Below are 17,900 nucleotides of genomic sequence, written 5' to 3' on the forward strand. Positions count from 1 at the left end.
AGTATCCTGGGAGCCTTAAGTCTAATGAAGCCAGTGTGCAGCCTGCAACAGAACATACCCGATCTTGGCTGGCATGTAGAGCATCAAAGGAACCACTGGGGAGTCTTCATTCCCATAGATGATGAAGCCCATCTCTTTCAGACGCCTCCTGAAATACCTGGTGTTTTCAGCCAACTGCTGGATACACTCTTTGCCTGGAAAATCATGAGGAGGAAAACACAAATAATACTAAGAGAAAAGGAGTGGAAAAAAGCAATCTATCTCTAGTCTATCAATCAGTCCTATGTTTGGTTCTTCATTTCTAACATAAAATATTTTCACATAACAAACTGTATGAAATATAAATATAAACAAATCTTGCTTTGCAGTCTGTCACAGTAGGTGTTCCTAGCAGATTTTGTAGCAACACACAAAATGAAGTTTGATGATTGGCACTGTCATGGCACATGAGCATCCTTCAACATTTTTCATCAATACACCTCATTTAATGCTCTACCATCCCTTCACAGGAGGTAGAATATTCACTGTTCTCTTCATTTTATAGATTAGGCGACTCTCGCAAAGGCGGGGACTGGCCTGCAGACATGGTAATAAGGCACAGCTGAGACTAGAATCTAGGTCTCTCAACTTCCATATTCATTCCAATGAACAATGCTGCAAATAATTTTACACATACGACCAGATACAGAACCATTTAGAGCCCCAAATCTTCCTCTCAGGAGTTTGATTTTATGTCACCATCTCCCTGAAACTTCTATCAGACAATAGTAGTGTATCCATAATAACGTAAAATCGTATTTTTATTCCTAGTTTGTTCATCTTGCCTAAAATACAAATGGATTAAAACAAGCAATTCTCAAACTGCTAACTAACTAAATATTTGGACTGGCTTTTGACATTACGGTAGGTCAATCTATGAACAGAATCGTTCTGTTCTAAAGAGTAAGCCTAAATTCAAAACATCAGCTTGCAAAGGGCTAAGAACTGTTAGGGTCTTCCCGACCACAAATACTCACAAATGAGAGAAGGTTGCAGTCATTTTCTCACATATATTAGAGAGCCAACAAATTCACATTTAAAAAAAATACAAGTATCATACAATTCAAAAGATAAGTTAATCAGTTGATCAGAAATACAGGTGGTTAACAAATGGCCTTAGAATACCAACTTCTCCATGCACTCACTGATGAAAAGCTACCCTAGGTAAGTCAGCTACAACTACAAATAGTTAATACTTTGTGCAAATAATTTCAAGTTAATCAGAGAATAATACTCAAGCTTCGACTGGCTTACTGTGAGCGCTGAAGAACACCGCTTCAGTGACCACCCCTGTCTCACAACAATAAAGCAGACATTAAAGTGTGTTATGTTTCGGTATGTCGAGAACTGATGACCCTGTGCCCAAGTTTTTCCCCAGAAATAACCAATACATGCTTACTCCACATTTAGGAAAAGAGACTTCCATTTCTGGCCAGGAGTGAGTACCTGGGACCAGATTTACCTTTCTGCTGTCAACAACAGAAAGCTGGACAAAGCACATAAAACAAAATGTATATAAAATGGTTTTCAAACACCGGTCCATAGGCAGCGCCAGGCTGTGCTGTTGGAGAGAAGGAAAACAAAACACGAGCCTGTGGATTGCTCCCTGACTGGCTAGAGGCAGGTCCCAGGCTGCTGCTCAGGGAGAGGAACCCTGTCTGGTCAGGCGAGGATACCAGAGATCAGAGTTGCAGTTGCGGATGCAACGGTGGCTAGATTTGTCACGCAGCATACAGGAGAGGAGAGAGGAGCAAAGAGAGAGGTGAGGGGTCTGCAGCAGGGTCTCCCTGAGCCTTTGGCAGAGTGCCATCCGCTCTGCATGAGAAGAAACCACCTGGGGCTAGGAAAGAACCACCAGAAAGCAGCAGAGTCAACAGTTCCTGGGGCTCATATGGAGTTGGCAACAGTTTGTGTTTTCACCTCCCCAAGTGGAAAGACCTGAGAATCACACTAGCTGTGGGGTGAAATTAGCCCTAGACCAAAAGCAAGCAAATAACCTTACAAGCAAGTCTGGGAAGGATCCAACTGATTCCAAGAACAAAGTCCAACACTACCTAAAGGAATACAACAAAGCGCAGCCCCCAATAATGTAAAACTTAACGTCTGGCATACAATAAAAAATTCCAGGCATTCAAAGAAACAGGAAAAAATGACCCATCAACCAGGAGATAAGTCAATCAACAGAAACAGACCAGAAATAACAGAGTATCAGCAGACAAGGATGTACAAAATACTATTATAAATACCCTGCATACATTCAGAAAGGTGGAGGAAACATGATAAAGGGAGAAAGGAAATATATAACAAGGAACGAACAACTGATACATGCAACAATGCTGATGAATTTCAAAAGCATTATGTTACATGAAATAAGCCAGACACAGAAGATTATACACTGTGTGCATTCATTAATAGGAAATTCTAAAAAAGACATAATTATAGATACAGAAAAAAGATTAGTGATTGCCAGGGAGTGGAGAGAAGACTGACAGCACAGGAGTATGAGGGAACTTTTGGCGGGGGGACTGAATTTAGTGATATACCTGCATATTAGTATACATTTTTTTCTGCACCCACTTTTATTATTTTGCAACTTGCTACCTTTTTCTCATCACAAACCAACTAATTAAAATCTTTTTTTTTTCTCATTCTAAGAACATCAAGAAAAATGATCAAGGGAAAAAAGAAATCTTAAGGATGTAGACCTTAACTTTTCCTTTTCCTTTTTTTATTTTTTAAAGATTTTATTTATTTGAGAGAGAGGGAAAGCAGGCACAAGGACGGGGAATGGCAGAGGGAGAGGGAGAAGCAGGCTCCCCAGTGAGCAGGGGGCTCAATCCCAGGACCCTGGGATCATGACCTGAGCCAAGGCAGACGCTTAACCCACTGAGCCACTCAGGTGCCGCAGTCCTTAACTTTTCCAATTACTATATCATTCTAAGCAAGTTTTCTTTAATGAAAGGAAGTGAAAATCTCAGTCTCACTATTCATCACCACCTGCTCCCTGACAAGAAAAGTCCCAGAGGAAAATACATCTGATATGACACTCACATAACAGAACCCGAAGACCGTGGGAATAGGCATTTAAAATTTCCAACTTACACATCCCCATTATTGTTGAACAGTATTCCTTTGTAAAAATACATGACCATTTTTTTGTTTGTTTATCCACTCACATGTTAATGGACATCAGAGATTACCAACCTTCATTCTGGCAGCTATGAAGTTTAGATTAAAAAGAATTCTCTCTTAAACATAAAATGTAAGCATCCTGGTCACACTGGAATTGATATAAAATTTAAAAATAAAATGAAAATAATAAAAAAAAATTAACAGCTCAATTTCATTTGATACTAACTGCTTTTAAATGGGTATAATAAAAGAATGTACTATTTATACTTTACACACAAAGAAACAAGTCCAGGGATGTTAAATTATTTCTCTAAGGCCTTTCTTTCAGGAGGCAGATCAAGGTTTTCTAACTCTATCAGTGCTTTTTCTTCTACACCACACCAAGCAATTACGTATTTTTCAAACTTTAAAGTGTTCAGCCCTTTATTGGGTAAGAGTATCTGTGCTTTTTTTAAAGCAGCACTTACTGGCAAATGAATGGGGTAGGGATGAATGGGTGAAGGAGCCTAAGGAGACACAGGGCAAGTATGAGAAAGTGACAAGCAGTTCTTCCAATGAACTCGCCCTGAACAGCACACTGCAATTGCTGCTGCTGAGTGCAGGAATAAAGACTGAGTGGAAGTGTCAAGACCAGTGCTAAAGAAGGAAGTCAGTTCAATCAGAAATGGCAGTCGCAATGAATCCCACAAATTAAGTGGTCTATTTAAACCACAAAAGTCGTAGTCTGAACCACAAAACTGCCAATATTTGACTATTTGTGACCTAAAAACAGCAATTTCTCGTGGCTCAATCTAAGAATTTCAAAGACAATAACAGGAAAAGTAGACACATAATTGCAGACAAATCAGTAAGCTCTGGTGCTTATACATCTTGGGAAGTAGTTACATAGTTATTCCTTATTCTAAAGGTGATGCTGAATTTTAAAGACAACACAGTTACCCATTTTGAATTAAATATTATCATCTAAAATACTAGTTAGGAGGCGCCTGGGTGGCTCAGTTGGTTAAGCGTCTGCCTTTGGCTCAGGTCATGATCCCAGGGGCCTGGAATCCAGCCCTACGTTGGGCTCTCTGCTCAGCGGGGAGTGTGCGTCTCGCTCTATCTACCCCCCCCATGTGCATGCGCACTCTCTCTGTCCGAAATAAATAAAATCCTTAAAAAAATAAAATACTAGTTCATACTAATGCAAGAAGTGTTAATTGCTACTTAAGTCCAATCTCCTAGCTCAGTTCTAAGGAGTTTTCTTATCACAGAGTTGCAGCAAGTTATAATGGGGCTGGAAGAATGGTCTGACAGTGATTTCTTTTTTTTTTTTTTTTAAGCAATCTCTACACCAACGTGGGGCTCAAACTCACGACCCCAAGATCAAGAGTTGCACGTTCTACCAAGCGAGCCAGACAGGTGCCCCGCTAATAGGGATTTAAAACATGCAAAGTGTAAAAATAAGGTTTAGTCTTAAAAAAAAAATCTGACTCTTAAAATGTCTTTACCCTTTTAAGAACACAGATGGTAACAGAAGAGGTCAGCATTCTTCTCTACTTTTCCAACATAAATCTTTACATTTAAGGATGATAAAAAGCATCAAAGCAATTCTGAGAAAACCTCTATACTGATTCTCCCGAACTTTACAATTAAGCCTCACTCTGTAGCTGTGTGTTTGTGGAGTTCTTCAATAAAAATCTACAGCTTGGTATAAAATAAAGGAAACAGGAGTACATAATTCAATTTCTCAGAAATTGTAAAAGGTAACTTTAATAGGTCATGTTTCGTCCTCAACTTCTTTGCAATAAATTTTATGCTTAGGAAGTAATGAAGGATCAATAGATTGTGATGGCATCATTAGATTTAATTCTTTTAAGGAAACAGAAAACCTAAAAAGGAGGGGCATCACAATTATCTACCTATTGATAACCTATATTAATAACTTTACATCACTTTCACAAAATAGGATATGGAGCTGTATTTATTAACCACTGCCAAATAAGATAGTGAAGTTGAACCAACTACATTTCTCCAAAAGGTCTATTTTATCACGTTTTAACCCAGATTCCTCAGGATTCTCAGCCATGTAAACTTAACATCTGAAGGAACTACTGGATTATTACTCAAATAAAATTTCATAAGCCCTCCCAGATAGGTTCTCAATCAGAACAGATACTGTTCTAGGAGCTACAAATTTTCTAAAGTCTCAGGACTGGTTAAAAAAATGGGATAAGACCTATGTACAAAGTAAGGGGATACAAAAGGCAGCATTTTGTCTTAAACGGCATTAGTGCTAACTACTCAGAACTATGCTTCAAAGAATATAGCATGTAGGGGCGCCTGGGTGGCACAGCGGTTAACCGTCTGCCTTCAGCTCAGGGCGTGATCCCAACGTTATGGGATCGAGCCCCACATCAGGCTCCTCCGCTATGAGCCTGCTTCTTCCTCTCCCACTCCCCCTGCTTGTGTTCCCTCTCTCGCTGGCTGTCTCTATCTCTGTCAAATAAATAAATAAAATCTTAAAAAAAAAAAAAGGAATATAGCATGTACTCACCTGCTTAAATAGCAATGTAACTGTCAATTTAGCTGATGAGCTTTTATGTAACTTATAACATAACCAACAAAATATGTCTGAGTCTGCAACTTCACAAATAACACTTCCGGTGTTAACAGAAATCCTTCAAAATAAAGGACACAAATATAAATGATGTTCAGCCAGAGTTGATCCCCTAGCTCACATCATACTCCATTATACAGCTCCTAATCTTCTTAGATTTCCTGGATATGCTGATATTATCTGCTTTCCTGGGAACAATAAAATAAAATTACTGCTACTCTTCAGACTTATACTTTCCAATTAATTATAATGGGCTGGAAGAATTTGAAATTGAAGACTTCTTCCCCCTCCCCCCTTCTCTTAAAGGTCCTAATCTCAAAGTAGATAAGGGTGTTCTTAATTGAGGGTCCCCCAAACAAAACAGGTAGCCCTAAGGAAGGTTTCGATTAGTTTTCAGCATTAACCACGAGGTAAGGGTCCTAAGGCAGGATAAAATATGAAAAAATACTACCCATCACCTTGTTCTAATTTATACTATCAAACACATTACATTATGGATATTTCACATAGTATCTCTTTAATACTTTATGTCTAAGAACTGAACTTAACTATCAATCTTTTAGTTTAATCATCCATCCAAATGTCTCATTTTTGCTATTTGGAAGTTACTTTTTCTACTATTTTACTGTGGTTGGATTATACTGCAAAGTGGAAAGGAACGATGTTTCACTCCAGTGGTTTTTCTCTTGAAAAGTATTTTTTAAAAAACAGAATGCAGACATTCTGTGTTTACTTTGCGTATGTTAAGCATGTGTTGCCACTGAAATCTACGATGAGGTTTTATCTCAAAGATCTCTTAAACAAGTGTTTATATAATATCAGGTAAATGAGATCACATGCAAACTATGTTTTCAAAGGCTATTCCCATGGTCCTTATGGAAACTCTTAATACTGTTTCCTTCAAGGCACAGAAAGTACGTAGTATAGCGAGCTCAGTGCCAGGCTCAGTAAATTCTTCCCTTTCCTTTCTGTTTCAACTACTATCTCTCTAAATATTACCATGTCAACTACCGTCCAGCCTTATCACCTGATAAGATACTACTTTATAGTCTACCATCAATAAATGGAGGAGTATGTTGATTCATATTAATCTAAATTAACTTGGCATTCTCTTATGCTAGTGGTGCTACATCTGAACCCAGTGTTAGGACAATAGCTCAATCTCCTGCTAGCCTGGAAGTATTTAGGGCTGAGGTGAAGAGGGATTCAGGTCTGCCTTAACTATTGCTTTCACAGCAGTTCCGAGAATTGTCAATCATTTGCATGGTAAAAGATCTCGGATGAAAAATCACATGACACTTTCAGGAGAGACAGGTACACCGAGGCTGAGAATTAAAACTCCTCTCATGTTCAATACTTAAACCACAGCGTCGTTCCTACATGAGTAATTTCTGAGAGGAAGAACAGACTCAGTAGGGTTGCCCTCCTTTCCCTTTTAGAAACAGGCAAGTTTGAGAGTTATTTCGCAGCTGAGGAAACTAAACCCAGACAGGCTAAGTAACTCCAATGGAGGAACCACGATTTGAACTCCCTGGTTCTTCTTCTTTTTTCTTTCTTTCTTTCTTTTCTTTCTTTTTTCTTTCTTTTCTTTCTTTCTTTTCTTTCTTTCTTTCTTTCTCTTTCTTTTTCTTTCTTTCTTTCTTTCTCTTTTTCTTTCTTTTTCTTTCTTTCTTTCTTTCTTTCTTTCTTTCTTTCTTTCTTTCTTTCTTTCTTTTTTCTTTCTTTCTTTCTTTCTTTCGTTCAGATTTATTTATTTTAGAGGGGCAGGGAGGAGCAGAAGGAGAGGGGAGAGAGTCTTAGGCAGACCCTGCTGAGCGTGGAGCCACACACAGGGCTCGATCTCTTGACCCGGAGATCACGACCTGAGCTGAAACCCAAGAGTCACAGGCTTCACTGAGTTGACAGAGCCACCAAGGTGCCCCACCGGTTCTTCTAGTTTCTAAGACTGTGCCCTTAACCACTCACTGCTCACTAATCCACTCTAGCTGCTGTAGTAAGTAGGTCTGAAAAGGGAACGGTAGTTAACAGGAATGAAAAAGGAGAACTGAACAGCTGAAGTCACTGACAGTGCCTGTTGGAGCATCCCCTGGGGACTTACATGCCTTTTAGGATCTTTCACTAATTTTGCCTCCACCACCCCAGCCCAGGAGGCCACTCGGCTCCTGGAATCTTGGGCCCTGTCCATCTGCTCCTAGGGAAAGTGGTGGGGCCCGGAGACTTCCTTTCTTCCTGTATCCTCCTTCATAACAGCACTCCAACTGGTCTTAAGGGTTAAACTGCTTCAAGCTTATGCATTCTTTGCTTCCTGACCCAAGTCCCTTGATCTGTAGTAGACCTGACTTGAGCCCCAAGTCAGGCTCTGCACTCAGTGAGGCGTCTACCTAAAACTCTCTCCCTCTCCCTCTGCCCTCCCCACACTCTCTCTCTCAAAAATAAATAAATCATAAAAAAAAAAAAAAGAAATCACTGTCTAATCCCATAGTCATGAGGATTTACATCGTTTTCTTATAACAGTTTTATAAAATTTAGCTTTTACAGTTAGGCCTTTGATCCATTTTGACTTATTTTTGTATACAGTGGGAGGTAGGGGTCCAACTTCATTTTTTTGCATGTGCATATGCAGTTGTCTCAGAATCATCCACTAAAAGAGACTGTTCTTTCCCCACTGGGTTGTCTTGTTGAATACCAACTAATCATAAATTTAAAAGTTGACTTCCAGGGGCACCTGGGTGGCTCCATTGTTAAGCGTCTGCCTTTGGCTCAGGGCATGATCCTGGAGTACTGGGATCCAGCCCCACATCAGGCTCCTCCGCTGGGAGCCTCCTTCTTCCTCTCCCACTCCCCCTGCCTGTGTTCCCTCTCTTGCTGGCTGTCTCTCTTTCAAATAAATAAATAAAATCTTTTAAAAAATAAATAAATAAATAAAAGTTGACATCCGGAATCTCAGTTGTATTTCTTTTTTATTTAGAGAGAGTGAGCAAGCAGGAGAAGGGACAGAGGGAGAGAGAGGATCCTCAAGCAGACTCCCCGCCGAGTACAGAGCCTGATGCAGGGCTCGATCCCAGGACCCCAAGATCATGACCTGAGCTGAAATCAAAAGTCAGCTGCTGAAGTGACTGAGCCATCCTGGTGCCCCTGGACTCTCAGTTGTATTTCTTGGTCTATGTATTTATACTTGACTACAGCTTTGGGACAAAAGACTCCTCTAACTTTGTTCTTTCTCAAGTTTGACTATTACAGGTCTCATGCATTTCCATATGAATATTAGGATTCGCTTGCCAATTTCTACAAAAAAGGCAGCTGGGATTTTGATAGGGATATTGCTGAATCTATAGATCAACTTGGGAAGTACTGTCATCTTAACAATACTAAGCCCTCCAACCCGTGAGCACAGATAGCTTTCCACTTGCTTAGGTCTCCTTCCTGCCTTTTTAATACATTTTTTTCTTGGGTAGAATGTAGTAAATACTGTCAAAATATTGAGTTGGGTTGAGAAGGCAAGGCAAAAGAAGAAATGAATAAACACATTTAATATAAAATGATACAGTTCATAATTTGAGTAAGAATAAATAACGTTTCTTCTTTTCTCCACTTCCATCTCTAATACCCCCTGGAAATGTGTTTTTAAATGTATTAAAATGTGTTGGAAAGGTTATACTGAGTGTTAACACGAATATGGAACTCTCAAGATGCTGCTAGTGAGACTGTGAACTAGGACGTTGATATAATGGCAATATATGCTGAACCTGAGCATACGTCTATTCTGCAACCTGGCAATTCCATTCTTAGGTACAAACACCCCACAGAATTGTGTACCAAAAGACAAAAACAAGAGTGACACTCTTACTAACTGCCCAGATCAGGAAACAACCAAAACGTCCATCAGCAGAATGAAAAACTGATAATATATTCTAACAATATTTATTGTTTGATACTAGGCAGCAACGCAGATGAACTATTGTTCCACCCAAACATGAAGATAAATCTCAAAATACATAATAATGAATAATATATACCAGCTTCAAAAGAGTGGTTATATGTATTGTAGGTATGATTCCATTTATATGAAGTTCAAGAACAGGCAAAACTAATATACAGTGATAGAAGTCAAAATAGTCAAAATTATCTCTAGCAAGGAGGAATGGAGACTGGGAAGAGGCACAAGATAGCCTTCTGGGAAACTGGAAATGTTCTGTCTTGTGATCTGGGTGGTGGTTAGACAGGTGTCTATTCACCGAACTGTATGCCTAAGATTTGTGCATGTTATTGTATGAATGTTAATATTTAAATAAAAGTAAAAATAAACATTCAAATACTTGGAAAATCAAATGAAGTTTAAAAAAAATGAAATGAGATTAAATTTCTGATCCCTCAATTTATAATCTTAAATATATCTAACTACTATTTAATAACCACCCTTTTAAAAAAAATCACCCTTTTACTTAAAAAACAAAATCAAACAGAACCATCTAGATATTATGGGGTGGTCTCAGGCATTCTCCTGCCAGCCTTTGTTATTTAAGACAAACCTGGAAAAATATTAAAATTTTTGGTGTTGGGTGTTCCAAGAATTTCTAAGACAGAGGAAGTGTTATGAAAATAGTACTTACTGAGTTAAAGCCCTTGCCTGGAGGCAGGAAATAAAAGCATAAAGGGGCTGGCCCTTCCTTTCTTTCCTCCTTTCTCTCTTTAACTGATAATATGAATAAAGGCACAAATCAGACAATATCAGCCATAAAAATATTTATTTTCCACCTGTGCATCTGCTTTCATTCTCATAAAGTCATTTTCCCCTAGATGTTTTAGTATTAGGTTTTTCTTCCACATACTTTGCAAGAGGGAGAAACTGAGGAAAGGCTGGCACAAAGTATTGCTAACAAGCCTGGTTCCCACTGCTTACTGGACAACTGTCTTTTAGGAGAGCTACGAGCCTTGTAATTGGAATTATCAGCGTGTGATGGGGCACAGAACTACTCAGCAGAGAACAAGTTAAAATGACGCTACTGCAAAGACTGCAGCAGGAACAAGGGTTTGCCAGAGAGGTCGATTTGGGATTAAAAAAGCTTAAATGTCTGTGGGTGAGCATATCATCATCAATGCACAAAAAAACAGGTTCTCTTGAGACTGTGCTTTCTAAGACAGACTCAGATCTGAAAATCTGACCATCAAATATGGTAATGTTGGCAAAATATTAATTTCTTAGGACTAATGCTTTTGAAAATCAGAAGAGAAGGATGGGTTCTTTCGGAAAGTAAAGGTTTGACTTCCATTTTAAAAGGGGTAAAGCTGAGCAGAGGGAGTAGATTCAGACAGACAATTTAGAGAAGGCTGGACTTGTCCCAGGACTTAAGATATTCCTGAACTAAATAAACCCTAGGTAAACAGAACATTCCTTACATGTGCAAGCATATCCTTTAATAGGGAGAATTGCTGGGATTCCTGACTCCACTTAATCAGGAAATCAGAGTTCTAAAAATAACTTTTACTTCTTCCAAGAAAGAGGAAATGGGTTGGCAAGTGAACATTTAGATTTGATAACCAGCAGTAATAAAAAAATTCTTAAGTCTCTGGAGTTTTCAGCAGTCTAAAGGAAAACAACTGAATGTTAAATCCCCATTAAAACTGCTACTTATTTTTTTAAAAATATGTACATCTACAAAAGTCTGAATAGAACATGTAGGTTTGTTTCACACCACATTACTTACTCCATATAAATGATGAACTATTTCATTTAAGTTCACCAAGTAAGAGTTGAAATTAACTGTGCATATAAGTAGTTGTGAAAATACTTTAGGATTTTTTTTAAGTCTACTAAAATAAAATTGGGATGTTTATTACTTTTTCTACTGGCAGCAGTGAAAATCACTAAAAACTATACTTGTGTCTTTTTCAAATGAGCTGCATTAAAACCATACTTCCTCAAGATAAAGCTCAGTTTCAAAATCCTCAAAATGTTTAGATATCAAAGACAAATATGGATTTTTTTCCATTAATGATGAGAACAAGAGATCCAGTTTAATCAAGATCTGACATTTATAAAATTTAAGCACGTAACTGAGCTAAAAGATTGAGAGATTAATTATAACAATTACAGGTAGAGAATATCATCTGTGCCATCTCTAAGTTCATTATGATAGTACACATTCAGGGAACCAACAGAAGTTCTCAGATTCAATGTCAAATAATGGAACTGGACAGCGCTTTTTTTTTTTTTTTTTTTTNTTTTTTTTTGAGAGAGAGCGCGAGCCAGCATGAGCAAGGGGAAGGGCAGAGGAAGAGGGAGAAGCAGACTTCCTGCTGAGCAGGGAGCCCCCAGAGGGGTTGGATTCCAGGACCCTGGGATCACATAGGAGCCGAAGGCAGCCGCTTAACAGACTGAGCCACCCAAGCACCCTGGACCAATACTCTTAACATCACTTTTATTGAATATGCAGTTCATGCACATGATGCAGGTAAGGAAAGAATCCATGCATTAAAGACAAGACAGACTGGTACTATTGCCAAACATGCAGAGTCAATTAGGATGTTGCTCAAAGTTTTTTTTGTTTTTCGGTTTTTTTTAAGATTTTATTTATTTGAGAAGGGGGTAGGGGCAGAGGGAGAAAGAAGCAGGCTCTCCACTGAGCAGGGAGCCCAATGTGGGGCTTGATCCCAGGGTCCTGGGATCATGACCTGAGCCGAAGGCAGACGCTTAACCGACTGAGCTACCCAGGCGCCCCTCTAAGTTTTTTACACTTAATGGTTTCCATGACATAAATGCAGAAGCAGAAATGTGTACACATCCCAAAGCATCTTCTCGGTTTCCTGTGCTTTCTTTGCCTTCTGTTTTCCTTTTGCCTCTTCTACTCGTGGTGCTAACTGCTGGTGTTCTGCTGGAGTCTTTAATGATTCCATAATGGAAGGCAGATAATTATGATTCCTTCTGATATTTTCAAATCTTTTTAGTTTCTGTATTTCTTCTTCAATAAGCATCTGATTTTTGGTAACCTCTAACTGAATAGCATTTAACATATTATTACCCTGATCTGTATCCATGGGTTCCTCAGCAAGTTGTCTTTGTAACTCTGCTATCTTCTCTTCATGTATCATTTTTCTGTCAGACACAACGGCCTTTAAGTTGAACTGAATCTCACTGTCACTGTACTTTGGTTATCTTTTTTTTCTATGACTGGCCTCACTGCTGATCCAGTCATCCTGATAGCATGCACGGAAAGCAATCGGTCCTTCTCTTAATCCACCTAATTCATACAATCTTCCGTTTATAGAAATATAACTGACGAAGTGAAAAGCATCTTCTTCTTTTGCTGATGTCTTTGCAGCAAATTCAAACATCTGCTGTCTGGCAAAACTGTTGTGTACGTGTCGAATCACATCTGATCTGCTGAGTGCCAAACCTTTTCATAGCTGCATCAAAACTTTGTGAAAATTCTTTAAACTCTGGTAATGTCTCTCCTAAATGACATCTTGATGGGTACAGTTCAATAACACACTTACTATGGCTTGAGTAGCACAAGCATTATTAATTACCTGCTTGGCAAAAAATATGTCAAGTCTGGAGTCCTGAACTACAGAGCCTGCTGGTTCTTCTCCTGGCTGCCACTTGAAAAGAAAAATTAACTCATCAACTGGCTTTAACGTTTCAAAATTCTCAGGCTCTAAACTCCGTATTTCTTCTACTTGGGCTCCTTGGCAACCAAATCCTTTGAGTTCAGTGAAGACCCTGGGGTCACCTGCTACCTTAGGCTCTGCCCACTTCTCACCACCCCCGCCCCCACCAACTGCCACAGGCCACTGATCTCAGTGATCCTAGAAAACCTGCTGCTGAGCTCATCAGCCCCTCCTCATCCTGCCTACTACCCCTGACAGACTGCTTCAGGATTTCTTAAAGAAATAAAAGTAGACACCTAAAGAAGCTGATTTGGGGACTACTAACATTTTTTGAAGCCTTATCTAACTTTAAGACATAAAATTGCTAAAAAAACAAATCTGGAATGAAGCATGAGAGACCATGGACTCTGAGAAACAAACTGAGGGCTTCAGAGGGGAGGGGGGTGGGGGAATGGGATAGACTGGTGATGGGTAGTAAGGAGGGCACGTATTGCATGACGCACTGGGTGTTATATGCAACTAATGAATCATCGAACTTTACATCAGAAACCGGGGATGTACTGTACGGTGACTAATATAATATAATAAAAAAACATTAAAAAAAAAACCCACTGAGATACCACCTTACGCCAGTTAGAATGGCAAAATTTGACAAGGCAGGAAACAACAATTGTTGGAGAGGATGTGGAGAAAGGGGATCCCTCCTACATTGTTGGTGGGAATGCAAGTTGGTACATCCACTCTGGAAAACAGTGTGGAGTTCCCTTAAAAAGTTAAAAATTGAGCTACCCTATGATCCAGCAATTGCAATACTGGGTATTTACCCCAAAGATACAGACGTAGTGAAGAGAAGGGCCATATGCACCCCAATGTTCGTAGCAGCATTGTCCACAAGAGCTAAATTGTGGAAGGAGCCGAGATGCCCTTCAACAGATGACTGGATTAAGAAGATGTGGTCCATATATACAATGGAATATTACTCAGCCATCAAAAAGAATGATTTCACAACATTTGCAGCAACATGGACAGGACTGGAGGAGATAATGCTAAGCGAAATCAGTCAAGCAGAGAAAGACAATTTATCATATGGTTTCACTCATTTATGGAACATAAGAAATAGGAAGATCAGTAGGAGAAGAAAGGGAAGAAGGAAGGGGGGTAAAAAAGGGGGAATGTACCATGAGAGACGATGGACTCTGAGAAACAAACTGAGGGCTTTAGAGGGGAGGGGTGGGGGATCAGGATAGGCTGGTGATGGGTATTAAGGAGGGCACGTATTGCATGGTGCACTGGGTGTTATACGCAAGTAATGAATCATGGGACTTTACATCAAAACTTGGGATGTACTGTATGGTGACTAACATAATATAATAAAAAATTTTTATAAAAAAATTAAAAAAAAACAAATCTAGTACATGAAAAGAAAGAATAAAGATTTCATTTATTTTTAGCATAGAAACACAGGAGATAGAAAAGTAGCATCACAATCTTTACCCCAAAGACAAAAATCTCACCAGAAGACGACTACACAGAAAGGGAAGAATGTATTATGTGCTAGGCAAACAGACATTAAACAAATGTGTCCTGTGCATCCGTCCACCCAGTGTGTACCAGACATCCAGGCCCTGGATATACTGAATGGACTAAGGGACAAAACTGCCTGCAAGGAGCATGCATTCCGATGTGGGAGATGGACAACAAAAAGTAAGTATCTCACTCAAGTGACGTTTGAGAACTGAGCTGGATGAGCCAAACGCTATCTCCATGAAGCGCCAAGGCCCAGAAGCAAAAGGACCCCTGGCATTTTCTAGGGCAGAGTGAACCAGCATGGTTGGAACTGAGCCAGTCAAGGGAGTGTGTGATACAGAACATCCACAGGGGCCAGATCACAAGGGACTTGTAGTCTTCACTGTACCAAAGGCTCCAGACTCAGACTCTGACTTTGAGAAGGAGGAGTGTCCCTGGGAGAGTTCTTAAAAAGAAGACTGATAAGATATCCTACGTTTCCACAGGATCACCCTGAGCGCTGCATTTAAACAGAGGTGAGGACAGAAGCAGAGAGGGCATGGGAGAAGACAGTGGCTCCGACTAGGGTGGCAGCAATAGGTATGAAAAGTGGATGGGGGACATATTTTGAAGGTAGACAGAAGTGTTACAAATCGTTAAAGTGCATAGTAGATACAGAATAAAGAATGAATGAATGAATGAATCTTGGGTAGGAAGGAGACCAGTGTGGACTGGAGTGCTCAGGAAAGGCATCCAAGAGTCATCACACTGCACTGGAACTCTCTGCATGGAGGTCTCCTATTCTTAATTTTCAGCACTGTTTATTTATCTTAATTCTTCCTAATCATTTTTTCTCTACTGATCCCTGTATGACTGACTATTAAATACATGTGAAAGTAGACAGACTCTAAGTCTGTCGCAGTGGGGATACAGAGTAGGAGACAGGTTCAAAGATATTAAGGAGGCACAATCTACAGGCTCTCGTGATTAAATATATGGAACGGAGAAACAAAGAAAATATAATAGTGATTTCTTGTTTGGACAACTTCATAAATAGTGATGCCATTATCTGAGGGAACACAAAAGAAAAAGCACATTTTAGGGGAAACAAAGGGAAAAGGCTAAAAACTTCAGAGAAACAAAACTCAATTTGGGAAGAGCAAGTATTTTTAAAGTCTAAAAAGTTTAAAATCAAGTAGATCAAGACTACTCCTTCCAAACTTGGGCTGGCATATTAAAAGTTAATTACTATTTGGAATGATGAGAAGATTCTGGAAATGGACAGTGGTAATGGTTGCACAATGCTGTAAAATGTACTTAATGCCAGTGAATTGTAGACCCCAAATTTGTTAAAATGTTAACTTTTATATTATGTATATTTTACCACAATGTTCACTCACTAAAGGTCAGGGTTTTTTTTAGTAAGATATAATTCATTCTATACAGTTCACCCAATTGAAATATGCAACTCAATATTTTTTTTTAATTTTTATTTATTTATTTGACAGAGAGAGAGAGAGCCAGCGAGAGAGGGAACACAAGCAAGGGGAGTGGGAGAGGAAGAAGCAGGCTCCCAGCAGAGGAGCCTGATGGAGGCTCGATCCCAGAATGCCAGGATCACACCCTGAGCCTAAGGCAGACACTTAACGACTGCGCCACCCAGGCGCCCCAACAACTCCATTTTTTTTGGGGTATGTTTATAGAATTATGCAATCATCATAATCATTAATTTTAGAACATCTTTATTGCCCCCAAAAAGAAACCAGCACACATCCGCAGTCAATCATTCTCATTTCACCCCAATCTTCCATCCTATATGTCAGGTTAAGTGATACTTTTTTTTGTTTTTGAAGAATGTAATATAATTTATCCCAAAGTCACTTTTTTCTACGTAAACAAAAGACTTAAGGGATAACTTCCGAAAAAAGTCCACACCTCGTAAAACCCAAAGTCTTTCTCCTCCATCAGCTTGGTGGTAAATACACAGCTCTACTAAAAAAAATTCCTGGATAATTTTTCTGCAGTTTAGATGAAAATACAAATCAATAAGTACGAGCAATTTGTTTTTCACTTTCATTTTGTTTTTGTTATTTTCTACTAATGTTTTATGTATTTCTAAACTTGAACTCCAAAGGAACCAAGAGCACTATGAAAGATGAAGGACAGAAGTTTAAAAAAAAAAAAAAGTTATGGAAAAATTCCTGGGACATTTTGAGACATGCCTCTGACATCTACTCTGTACGTCATTAATGTGCTCTTTTTATAAGTTTCTTTTTCTGTTCTTACACCTTTCATGTGTGGTCTCCTGTCCTCAAAATGAACTGCAAACTCTGAGGACAAATAGTGTTTTCCCCCCCAGGACTTCCCCCAAGAACATACAAATATTCAACTTGGAATATTCTGAGAAATATTCTTTTATGTGTTCAAACTAATTTGGATTCCACAGCAGAATTACCTATATTCAATTACACTAAAGCAAATAATAATATCTCATACACAAAAAGCATTCTGACATTTGAACCTGGACATCCAGGTTCAAGTTCTGGCTCTACCACTTAGTAACTCTGTGACCTCGGGTAAGCAACTTGACCTCTCTGCTGCCTCATTTTATAAAAGAAGGAGAATTATGTCTAATTACTTATCCTGAGAATTTATTTACAAACTTGAAGCAGTGCTCAGTACACAGTAAACACAATAACATGTTCACTATTATTACTTCCCTCCATTTGTGTATTTTTCCCTTAAAATTATGCCATTTATATCTTCCACAACATTACACAATCTGACCCTCTAGCTCAGCTTTCAAAGATGAAATAAAGGATCCTCGTGTTTTCCCTCACTGTTTCTAGTTCTCCACTTTTAATCCCTTATCATACTCTTCACACATAACACAGGACACAGCTGACATTTCCAACATTTAAACACATAACACTACAATTTGTAAATACATCTCATGTATTATATCCTCTACCATACTATCGACTTTCCAAAGCTAGTCTTAGCCAGTGTTCCCTTA

At 39.0% G+C, this 17,900-nt stretch overlaps 1 protein-coding gene and 1 pseudogene across 1 annotated transcript in view; both read right to left on the minus strand.

Annotated features, from left to right (window-relative positions):
• The window catches only part of SPTLC2 (serine palmitoyltransferase long chain base subunit 2), a 98,915-nt gene that overhangs the window by 12,780 nt on the left and 68,235 nt on the right, over window positions 1-17,900 (minus strand). The window contains exon 10 of the mRNA XM_002926349.3: window positions 59-194. Within this exon, the coding sequence (XP_002926395.1) occupies window positions 59-194 (136 nt within the window). The remainder of the gene's footprint in view (window positions 1-58; window positions 195-17,900) is intronic.
• LOC105240719 lies at window positions 8,785-15,144 on the minus strand (annotated as a pseudogene).

Source organism: Ailuropoda melanoleuca, chromosome 14, assembly GCF_002007445.2.
Source record: "Ailuropoda melanoleuca isolate Jingjing chromosome 14, ASM200744v2, whole genome shotgun sequence".
Classification (NCBI taxonomy): Eukaryota; Metazoa; Chordata; class Mammalia; order Carnivora; family Ursidae; genus Ailuropoda; species Ailuropoda melanoleuca.